At 38.3% G+C, this 12305-nt stretch overlaps 1 protein-coding gene across 1 annotated transcript in view; it reads right to left on the reverse strand.

The window, feature by feature from the left end:
- GSAP (gamma-secretase activating protein) overlaps positions 1 to 12305 on the reverse strand; it is a 102987-nt gene that overhangs the window by 20313 nt on the left and 70369 nt on the right. Inside the window, exons 24-26 of the mRNA XM_081147164.1 lie at positions 3308 to 3403; positions 1240 to 1310; positions 683 to 777 (exon numbers count right to left, since the gene is read on the reverse strand). Coding sequence (XP_081003290.1) covers positions 683 to 777; positions 1240 to 1310; positions 3308 to 3403 — 262 coding nt within the window. The remainder of the gene's footprint in view (positions 1 to 682; positions 778 to 1239; positions 1311 to 3307; positions 3404 to 12305) is intronic.

Genomic DNA, 12305 nt, shown 5'->3' on the forward strand with positions numbered 1-12305 from the left:
GGACTTGTATATAATGAACATAAGGCAGGTAGTTTATAGCAATCAGGAGCTAGTTTGCTTCTTATAATGATTACTGACTTATATGCACATCTTCCCAACTAGGCTTTTGTTAATTTTCAGAATTGCTCTAATTTCTTGCACAGTACCTGGCATGTAATAATTGCTCAACAAATGTTTGTTGATTGAATGAACAAATGACCAATTAAATGAACAACTGCATACACATGTGCCAAGGGTGTTTTGAGACCTGATTTGGTCCTGTTCCAAAATGCTAAGGGAAATTTTTAGCTTCCAAGAACGTGAGAATCAGCTCAATTTTGACACCTAGCCAGACCCACTTGCTTCTGTATTAACTTTCTTGATCAGATGAACTAGGCTTACAGACATCAGAGAAAGGTCTCCCTGGATCAGCTCCACTGGTTCCAAGTATCCTAGAAAGTTACATGGGGACCAGCCTAGGCTCCCTAAAGTTAGTGAGAAACTACAGTATAGTTTAATAATTGGAGGAGATCTGGTCAGCAGAGACCAACCTCAAGCCCATCTCTCACAGTGTCACCAGACACACAATTTCTCAGGCATAGCAGGTCTCATCCTTAAACTCATAATGTGCCCAAGTCTAGGGACCATGTGAAGAAGAAAGAGCAAACTTATTATAACGAAGGATAAAAGAGCCAAGACTTACCAGGAGGCAGAGGTAAAAACAAACTGCTAGTAGCTTCCAAAATCCTGGTCATGATGTGGAAGACTGCGAATTCAGCAGCACTAGCCCGCCTATTGCTGGGGAAAATGCCAAAGCAGAGTGTCAGCCAAGGAGGTCATCTCTGAAACTCCAGTGTCTAAGCAGTACTCTGAGTATCACAGATAGATGGAATCCCCACTAATCATGAAAGGTCCTGTGGAAAGCTTCAAAAATATGATGGTGACCATCAGCCTAATGCCTAGAATCTACCCAGATAGTTAGATAAATGATAAGTTATGTTAACTTCAATTCCTTTTCTTGGCAATACTGAACTCATGTGCCCCTCCCTCCGCATCAACCATATGCCAGGAACAAGGATGAGTGGAATAACAGGGGCATAACTTTAATTTCTGAGTTCAGAACTAAGATTGATGGTGTCAAGACTGGTAAGAATTGCTTTCAATTGGTAAGTTTCAAAAAGCTTTTCTAAAACAGGTAGCAATCAGAGTTGTTTTGGCTCTTTGCACAGCGTAATAGAAGATCAAGAAATACTTGCGTACAAGTGGAGAACCCAGGGATGAAGATTATGTTTCCTCCAAGTAGTTTCCAGTATTTGGCAAATGAGATCCAGCTGGAGGGGAAAGACAGTCTGTCAACCCCTGCTCATCCTCTCCCTCAGGGGCCTCATAGCTACCCCTCCACACTCTGACAGGCACATTCATGGCAGCTGGCCCTCCTGCTGTTACCAGACACAGACCAGCCTTTCTGAGATCAGCTCTGAGGCATTGGAATCCAAAATGGAAAGACTGAAATGCACCCCAGAGTCTAACAGAGCCACCCTCTGTCTGTGCGGGCAGTGTCCCAGCTGAGCTCCCCAAGCCTGGCTAACAAGCCCTCCTCCACCAATGAAGGTCAAGTGCAACTGGGTTTGCTCTAAGTCTGCTATGTGGCAATGGCCAACAGCCTATAGTGAAGAGAAAGGCAATACTGAATAGCATGAAAGTCCTGAGCATGGGCTATGAAGTAAGATTTGTTTCAGTCCCCAGGTTCCCCATTTTACTAGTGTGTCAATAAGAGGACAGTCTCCACCGAGCCGTTATCAGCCATGGATCCATGCATTGCATGGGTGTACGAAGGACAGGGTCTCCCTACAGGCACAGACAAATGCCATTTATTCTCAGTGATATAGATTCTCAGTTTCTCTCAGGCTGAAATCGGGTAAGATAACACCCGAGTAATACAAACAGGTTCTTCAGCAACTTCTGAGGATTTGTTTTAGAAAGGCTGTCCAGTCACCCTCCTGAGAGGGCCCTGGGAGACCTGGCTGCTGCTGGGCAGGGGCAGGCAGATTTAGCTTCAATCAGTAACCTCTGAGGTGGAAAGTCAGGGGCACAGAGTTTTCTGAGACTACATCTATACCATTTCTGGTCCTATTGGTTGTAGGCACGGTTAACACTAGTGCTAAAACTTTTATGTGATTAACTATGGGGAAGAATGATGCTTGAACAAAACCTCAGCACTTTGGAAGGTGAAATTTAAAGTCAACAGATATAAAGGTGATAGGAGGATGTGTTAAATAGTTGTGAGTTATTAGTTAAAGGACTAAGAAAGCAAGTTAATACCAACATGGGGAACATCAGTATTGATAAAAGTCATCTCCTCAGTATAGTTCTACTACAAGGGAGAATTATTTAAGAAAGTTTCAATGCTCTGATTATAAATATCAGTATATGAGAATACCAACCTCTCCTAATATGGTAAAAACTATTAAATTCAAAGATATTATTTTAAAAAGAGACACTAATGACTACAATAAAGGCAGAAACTTTAAAATTAAACATGAAATTAAATGATAAATTTATCTAATAAATTTAATCTTCCAGAGTTCAATGCAAAGCTATGTATTTGCACATTGGCTCATTCGCATAATGGTCTTCCCCAAACATGGAGAAATGGAGTGTTCTTTCTTTTTCTGTATATTTAAATACTTTAAAATTTTTTCCCCAACATTATTTCTAGGTTCTAAGCAGGGTGAGGCTTCAATTCTGTATGCTTTTTAAAGGATCCAAGACAGCCTCAAAATTCAATCTAACAACCTCACTTCTCTTTACACATGAGCTGGTATTATTAATTTAGATTACACAGTTTTAATAAGTGGCTACCTGGTAGATGAGCTACCAATCTTATCAGCAGATTTGAATGTGGTAGTATTTATACAACCAACTGGCATCTGGCCTAACTGGGCTGTCAGGGCTAATTAAGAAGTAAAGTTCATGTTCTCTCATGTCTGCATAAACCTCCATGTGCAGAAGTTATTACCTACTGTTTAATAAGAGACTGGAAGATGCCAAAATGAGATGTGAACCTTAGGTAACCATGATAAACTCATCACTGTTCTATGCTTCATGAGCATATAATCACTATTTGAAGGGAGTGCAATAAACCACTTTCAAATCCAAGTTCTCCTTGTTTTAAGGTTCTTTTTTTCCTTTCCTCTATGTATAGCACCAAATATACTGGTTTGAGAATGGGAGACCTCCAAAAACCTAATTTGAAAAACATACTGAACCACATAATAGGAACTATATAGGAGGGGTCAGGGGGCAAAGAACAAAAAGCAAAACCAACCAGTTTTGAACTGTAGTCCAGAACCATCTGTTCAACTTTCTTCTTTTCTACACCCTGTAGGTGTCTCAAAAGATGGTCTTTTAGTTCAGACACCATCTGAAAACAGGATATAAATTAGATAAGTCACAACCCACCCACTTACAACTGCAACTGGTTTGAATTAGATCCATTTATTAACATTCCTTATAATACAAAAATATTGGGTCCAAAGATCCCACCAGCAGAAATGCACAACCCTCAGTCTTCCTATGATGAGCACAAATCAGGGGCACCAATGTTTTCAAGAGGAACTCTTACTGATTTGCAAAAGGACAGGGAACAGCTGAGAGTCGAGCTCCAAGCCCTGATGAGAATTCTCCAAAGAATTCTAAAACAAAAGTTGTTTGCGATATCCCCAATTATTTTGTCAGACAAAATTCCTAGAAATAGAATTTGTTGTGTCACACACTTAAGGTTTGTGGAGAATCCACAAAAATGCCTTTCCATGTGGTTGCACTAACTCTCAACTGCATTGTATGAGGCTATACAACTTCCTGTACCTTGAACTTTGCTAGTATGTTTTTTAAATTTTTGTCAGTTTGATAGGCAATAAAAAACAAACAAGCAAAAACACTTGCTCTAGTTATCATTTGATTATAGCAATGGTAAACAATTCTTTTTCTTCCTCTCCCCAACTTGAGATTTTTGGTCTAAGTTTACTTTCAAAAATTCATTGGTCACAACATTTATTCATTTCCCTTCTGATGTGTTGTTATCGATTTATAAATTTTACTTATACAGCAAATGTTAATCATTCATCACATATATTGCAAACATTTTTTCCAAATTTATTGTCTTCTGTTCTTATGTTTATGTCTTAAGTTTTCAATCTATCTTTTTCTATATGTCTATGTTCAGTAATACACTAAAAGTTCTTCTCTACTTCAGAACTATTTATCCACTTATTTTATTCAAATTCTTTCATATAGTTAAATATTTTATATTAGACTCCTTTATCTATCTGATATTTCTGTTGGTTTATGGCACTGATTTTCAACCAGTGTGCCATAAGAATTTTAAAAATATGTGATACCTGACTGTTTAGTCAGGGGCACTGACCTATTTTCCCTTAGATTGTCAAATAAAAATATGACAACAGCCAACACAACAGCCCGCCAGTGTGAATGAATCAAAATTATACCTATTTGTCAGATCAGCAAAAAATATATTTCTTGGTGTGCTGCAGAATTTTGCAATTAGTTTATGAGTACTATGAGATGAAAAAGGTTGAAAATTAATGGTTTATGGTATAAAGTGGCATTTGGGATAGGAGAAATCTAACTTAATTTTCTTTTCTAAATAGACAACCATTGACTGGTTGATTTATTAAAAATACTTATTTGCACATTAACTTCTATATGCCTCACATATCATCACTAAAGTTTCTAATTTTTTTTATTATTGTTCAAAATATTACAGATGTCCCTTTTTCTCCCCATTGAACCCTTCCACTCCACCCCACCCCCCTCTCCAGTCCCTCTCCACACCACTGTCTGTGTCCTTGGGTTGTGCATATATGCATATAAATTCTTTGGTTAATCTCTCCCCCACCACCCATTCCTTCTTCCTTCCCTATGAGATTTATCAGTCTGATCCATGCTTCAATGTCATTGAATCTATTCTGTCCATCAGTTTATTAAGTTCTTTAGATTCCACATATAAGCGAGATCATATGATGTTTGTCTTTCTCTGCCTGGCTTATTTCACTTAGGACAATATTCTCCAGGTCCATCCATACTGTCCCAAAGGGCACGAGGTCCTTCGTCTTTACAGCAGCATAGTATTCCATGGTGTAAATGTCCCACAGCATTTTTACCGACTCATTTACTGATGGGCACCTGGGCTATTTCCAGATCTTAGCTATTATAAATTGTGCTGCTATAAACATAGGGGTGCATATATTCTTTCTGATTAGTGTTTCAGGATTATTAGGATATATTCCTAGAAGTGGGATCACTGGGTCAAAAGGCAGCTCCATTTTTAATTTTTTGAGGAACCTCCATACTGTCTTCCATAGTGGTTATACCAGTCTGCATTCCCACCAGCAGTGTACCAGGGTTCCCCTTTCTCCACATCCTTACCAGCACATGTCGTTTGTTGATTTGTTGATGGCAGCCATTCTTACAAGTGTGAAGTGATACCTCCCTGTGGCTTTAATTTGCATCTCTCTGATGATTAGTGACATTGAGCATTTTCTCATGTGTCTCTTGGTCATCTGTATGTTCTGTTTGGAGAAGTGTCTATTGAGGTCCTTTTCCCATTTCTTAATTGGGTTGTTTGTCTTCCTCTTGCTGAGTAGTATTTCTTTGTACACTTTGGGAATTAGCCCCTTATCAGATACATACTTGGCAAATATGTTTTCCCAGACCATGGGGTTCCTTTGTATTTTGAGGCTGTTTCCTTTTGCTGTGCAGGAGCTTTTTAGTTTGATGTAGTCCCGTGTCTATTTTTTCTTTTGTTTCCCTTGCCCTACGAGATGTATCAGTGAAAATTCCACTACGTGGGATATCTGTGACTTTACTGCCTATGTTTTCTTCCAGGATTTTTATGGTTTTTGTGACTTACATTTAAGTCTTTTATCCATTTTATTTTTGTGTATGGTGAAAGTTGGTGGTCTAGTTTCACTTTTTTGCATGTATCTGTCCAATTTTCCCAGCACCACTTATTGATGTCTTTACTCCATTGGATGCTCTTGCCTCCTTTGTCAAATATTAACTGATCATATGGCGTGGGTCTATTTCTGGGGTCTCAGTTCTGTTCCGTTGATTTATATGTCTGATGTTGTACAAATACCAGGTTGTTTTGATTACAATGGCTTTGCAGTACAGTTTGAAATTTGGTAAAGTGACCCCTCCCACTCTGTTCTTCTTTCTCAAAATGGCTACAGCTATTCAGGGTCTTTTTTGGTTCCATATAAATTTTTGGAATATTTGTTCTAGCTCTGTGAAATATGCTGTTGGTATTTTAATAGGAATTGCATTGAATCTATAAATTGCTTTGGGTAGTATGAACATTTTAATGATATTAATTCTTCCAATCCATGAACATGGTATATTCTTCCACTTGTTTATATCTTCCTCTATTTCTTTTTTCAGTGTCCTATAGTTTTCTGATTACAGGTCTTTTACATCCTTAGTTATGTTTATTCCTAGGTATCTTATTTTTTTAGTTGCAATGGTAAATGGTATTGTTTTTTAGTTTTTCTTTCTGAGAATTCATTGTTGGTATACAAAAATGCCATCGATTTCCAGATGTTAATTTTGTATCAAGCTACATTGCCAAATTCATTTATCAAATCTAGAAGTTCTTTGATAGAGAATTTAAGTTTTCTATATACAATATCATCTGCAAATAATGACAGTTTTACCTCTTCCTTTCCAATTTGGGTTCCTTTTATGTTTCTTCCTGTCTGATGGCTGTGGCAAGGACTTCTAGTACTATGTTAAATAAGAGCGGTGAAAGCAGACATCCCTGTCTTGTTCCTGTTTTTAAGGGAAATGGTTTTAGTTGGACCATTGAGTATAATGCTGGCTGTAGGTTTGTCATATATGGCCTTTATTATGTTGAGGTACGTTCCCTCTATTCCCACTTTGCTAAGAGTTTATTTCAAAAATGTGTGCTGGATTTTATCGAATGCTTTTTCTGCATCTATTGATATGATGATATGGTTTTTGTCTTTCATTTTGTTTATGTGATGTATCACATTTATTGATTTGCAGATATTATACCAGCCTTGCATCCCTGGAATAAATCCCAGTTGGTCATGGTGCATTATCTTTTTAATGTATTGCTGGATTCGGTTTGCTAGTATTTTGTTGAGGATTTTAGCATCTATGTTCATCAGGGATATTGACCTGTAATTTTCTTTCTTTGTAGTGTCTTTATCTGGTTTTGGGATTAGGATGATGCTTGCCTCATAATAAGAGTTTGGGAGTTTTCCCTCCTCTTGAATTTTCTGGAATAGTTGAGGAGAATAGGTGTTAATTCTTCTTTAAATGTTTGGTAAACTCGCCTATAGATCCATCTGGTCCAGGACTTTTGTTTGCTGAGAGTTTTTTAATTACTGCTTCAATTTCATTAGTTGTTATTGGGCTATTCAGGTTTTCTGCCTCTTCCTGATCCAGCTTTGGAAGACTGCATGCTTCTAGGAATTTGTCCATTACATCCATGTTGTCCAGTTTGTTGGCATATAGTTGCTCATAGTATTTTCTTATAATTCTTTGTATTTCTGTTGCATCAGTTGTTATATCGCCTCTTTCATTTCTGATTTTATTTATTTGGGTCCTCTCTCTTTGTTTCTTGGTGAGTCTGGCTAACGGTGCATCAATCTTATTTATCTTTTCAAAGAACCAGCTCTTGGTTTCATTGATTTTTTTGTTGTTTTTTTAGTCTCTATGTCATTAATTTCTGCTCTGATCTTTATTATTTCCTTCCTTCTACTTCATCGGGGCTTTTCTTGCTGTTCTCATTCTAGTTCTTTTAGTTGTGTTAGATGGTTTAGGAGAGCTTTATCTTGTTTCTTGAGGCAGGCTTGTACTGCTATGAACTTTCCTCTCAGGACTTTCACTGTGTGCCATAGATTTGGGGTTGTTGACTGTTCATTTTCGTTTTATTCCAGGAAGTGTTTGATTTCTTCCTTGATCTCATTGTTAACCCATTTATTGTTTAATAACATGCTATTTAGCCTCCATGTGTTTGAATATTACTGAGTTTTTTTATAGTGGTTGATTTCTAGTTTCATGGCACCATGGTCCAAGAAGATGCTTGATATGATTTCGGTCTTCTTGAATTTCTAGAGACTTGCCTTTTGCCCTAACATGTGATCTATTTTTGAGAATGTTCCATGTGCACTTGAGAAGAATGTGTATTCTGCTGCTTTGGGATGAAATGTTCTGTAAATGTCAATTAAATCCATTAGGTCTAGTGTGTCATTTAAAATCTGTGTTTTCCTGTTGATTATTTGTCTTGATGATCATTCGAGTGATGACAGTGGGGTGTTAAAGTTCCCCACTATGATTGTATTGCTGTTCTCATTCTAGTTCTTTTAGTTGTGTTAGATGGTTTAGGAGAGCTTTTTCTTGTTTCTTGAGGCAGGCTTGTACTGCTATGAACTTTCCTCTCAGGACTGCTTTCACTGTGTCCCATAGATTTGGGGTTGACTTTATAGCTTGCCTTGTCCAGAGGTTATTAAAATGTTAGGTTGAAATTTAGCCATCTTATTTGGCTTTTTACTATTAACATGATGTACTAAAAGTAGATCTCTTTGAAAAGACAAATAGATATTATGTATAAAATATAACATTGATAGGCTAATAAAGATGATTGAATCCAAAAAAAAACAAGTCTGCCAAGAAGTTTTTTATATATTTAGGTGCTCCTATATTGGGTGCATAAATGTTTATTAGGATTATTTCTTCCTGTTGGATTGATCCGTTTAGTATTATGTAGTGACTATCTTTGTCTCTTGTTATGGTCTTTATTTTGAAGTCTATTTTGTTAGAAATAAGTATTGCTACTCCAGCTTTTTTTCAGTTTTCATTTGCATGGAATATTTTTTTCCATCCATTCACTTTTAGCCTGTGTGAATCTTTTGCTCTCAGGTGGGTCTCTTGTAGACAGCATATATTTGGGTCCTGTTTTCTTATCTATTCAGCTACCCGATGTCTTTTTTTTTTTAATATATCTTTATTGATTTCCGAGAGAGACAAGGAGATGGAGAGAAAGAGACAGAAACATCAATGATGAGAGTCACTGATTGGCTGCAGCCCGCAACCCGGGCATGTGCCCTGACCGGGAATCGAACCCCCATTGCCTGGATCCTAGGTCGATGCTCAACCACTGAGCCACGCCCAGCCAGGCTACCCAATGTCTTTTGATTGGAGCATTTATTCCATTTACATTTAAGGTTATTATTCATACATACTAATTTAATACCATTTTCCCCCTTTATGCTGATGTACCCTTCTCTCAATATTTCTTCTTTTTCTTAGAGCAATCCTTTTAACATTTCTTTCAGTGCTGGTTTTGGTGGTACTTAACTCCTTTAGCCTTCTTTTGTCTGGGAAGCTCTTTATTTCACCTATAATTTTAAATGATAGCCTTGCTGGATAAAGCAGCCTTGGTTGCATGTTCTTGCTTTTCATTACTCTGAGAACTTTATGCCACCCACTTCTGGCCTGAAGTTTCTGTTGAGAGCTCTGCTGTCAGCCTTATGGAGGGTCCCTTGTAGGTCACTGCTTGTCTCTCTCTTGCAGTCCTTAATATTCTCTCTTTGTCCTTAACATTTGCCATTTTAATTATGATGTAGTGGAGTGGGTCTCTTTGGGTCCCTCTTGTTTGGAACCCTCTGTGCTTCCTGAACTTGTTTGGCTTTCTCCCTCACTAGCATAGGGAAGTTTTCTGTTATTATTTCCTCCACCAAATTCTCTATCCCTTGCTCTCTTTCCTCCCCCTTTGATACCCCTATGATGCAAATGTTTCACTTCATATTGTCCCAAAGCTCCCTTAGACTGTCCTCAGGCTTTTTAAGTGTTTTTTCTTTTTGCTGCTCTGATTGTTTTTCTCTACCATATCTTCTAAGTCACTTATTCTATCCTCTGCTTCATTCAGCCTGCTTTTAATTCCTTCCAGCATATTTTTGATATCAAATATAGTATTTTTCATTTCTGTCTGATTATTATTTATATTTATCTCTTTTTTCATGTTTTCACTAAATACCTTGAGCTTTCCATTAAGTGTCTTGTTCTCATGAATTTCCTTGAGCATCTTTATAACCATTACTCTAAACTCTATTTCTGATAACTTGCTTACGCCCATCTCATCAAGGTCTTTTTCTGGCAATTTCCCTTTTCTTTAGTTTGGAGGTTGTATCTTTGTCTCCCCATGTTGGTGGCTATTAGTGTTTGTAACTATATACTTAATATAGTTGCTGTCTCCCAGTCTTGTGGGGTGGGATTTTTGTAGTGTATGTCCAGTGGAGCCCAGAGGTGTGTTTTCCTTATACTTTGAGCTATTTGCTCTAAGTGTGTCCCTTTTGTGTGTGTCCCTTTTCTGGGTTCTTTGGGCTCTCCTGTTGTGATTGGGTCTAGATTGTTGTTGACCCATTCTTGGGAGGACTCTCATTTCAGGTTGGCTAACTGTGTGTCTCAGCCCCAACCACGTCATGTGAGCTGTTGTACAAGTGCTGGAAAGGCAAGACAACACACAACCAAACTGCCAGGAAACAAGCAGTATCTTACAAGCTATCTTGACAATCACAATGAAAATGTCCCAAGTGAAAATAGAATTGGGAGAGTGAAGTGAGAACATAAATGCTAAAGCAAAAAGAAAGAAAAGAAAAAAAGAGATAGAGAGAGAAATAGAGAGAAAAGGATATTATTGCTAATAATAATAGAAAAATTAAAAATAATAATAATAGACTAAAAAAAAAAGTAAAAAATAGAGAAGCTACTGGGAGATGAAAGGGACCGAGGAAGATTCTAAAAGAATGGTGAGCAAAAAATTAATGGTAGAGCATAGGAATAGGAAAACAGTTGAAAACAAAAAATAAAAATACAGTAAAGATATAAACAGAAACTATCAAACAAAAATACAGGAAGACAGAAGGGAGAAAATTTTTTTAAAAGTTAGGCCAATGGAATGAGAAGAGAGAGAGATAAAACAAGGGTAGGGAGGGAGTCCAATAAGAGATATGGGTAAAATGATAGAGAAAAGCAGTCAACTTATTGGTTATAATGATAATGTCCCAGCAATTAAGCAGAGAATATCAGGAAAAATCTTGATAATAGAACAAAAGACAAAACAAAACAAAGAAGAAGAAATAAACATGCAAAGCAAAACAAGTGTTTTTTTAAAATTTTTAAATTTAAAAATTTAAAAAGAAAAAATCTTTTTATTTTCTCTTTTTCCCAAGGAAATAAAAAGTCAATCAGGTGAGTTTCATCTGGGCAGCTTATGTTGTCTGCGGCTCACTGTTTTGTATGCTGATTTCAGTTCTCCTGGAGGTACTTGTGTATCAGCCAATGTCAGGAGCTGCCTAGGTTTGGCTCTGTTGTCCTTAAGTAGTTGGCTGCCCTGAGGCTCTCTGTGGACCACCTCCACTTGTCAGCTATTTTGCCTCCCCTTTGTGGTTGCCTGGTCTTACTCCAGAGACTTCTGAAGAGTCTTCAGGGTGCAGGATGGCCAGTGTAGCTCAGGATATCACTCCCCTTACTTAGAGGTTTTGCTGTCAGGCACTCACTGTGGGGAAGTTAGTCTCTGCTTCAAAGCCAGCTCCTCAGTCTCTACCTTGTCCTCTAATTCTAATTCCCCATACAATGGCCTGCTGCAGTTTCAGATTGACTTCACTCTGCTTCCTTTTCTGTATGGGCAGTTTCAGCAGCCTGGGCTCAGTGGATTTGATTAAAAAACATCCCAGTGAGTGCTTTGCCTTCCCAACCCCCAGCAGGGGTTTTAAGCTTTTCCTCCAGTTCCCAAACAATAGTCCCTGAGAGTCCTATTCTTGTAATGTCCTCCTGTGAGCTGTTCTCCCTCCCCCCTCAGGACTGTGCCCTGTGGGGGATATCTGGGGCTTCAGTGAGTTGAACCAGCCCTTTTCCTGTTGGGGGTGGTGCTCCTAGCCTGCAGGAGAGGTAGGCATGCTTCGCCCCTACTTTCCCAGTTCTGGTTGGCTGATTGCAGGCAGTGTGCTAATTTCAAACTCTCCACAATGCAGACATAAATTCCAGCTTTCACTGGTCCATCACCCCAATGCAAGCCAGGAAGGTAGACACCCGCATAGTGATCAAAAACTCAAAAACACACAAAGCAACACACAAGCAGAGAATCTGTCTTGCAAGGACCTGTCACCCCCACCCCTAGGCACCAAGCACGTGGAGTCACAAAGTGAGCCCCATGCAGCTCTCCTGCACAGCTGATCTCAGTAAATCTGGGGAAGCTCCTTGCATGCTACCCAGGCACC

Source organism: Miniopterus schreibersii, assembly GCF_964146895.1.
Source record: "Miniopterus schreibersii genome assembly, chromosome: 9".
Classification (NCBI taxonomy): domain Eukaryota; kingdom Metazoa; phylum Chordata; class Mammalia; order Chiroptera; family Miniopteridae; genus Miniopterus; species Miniopterus schreibersii.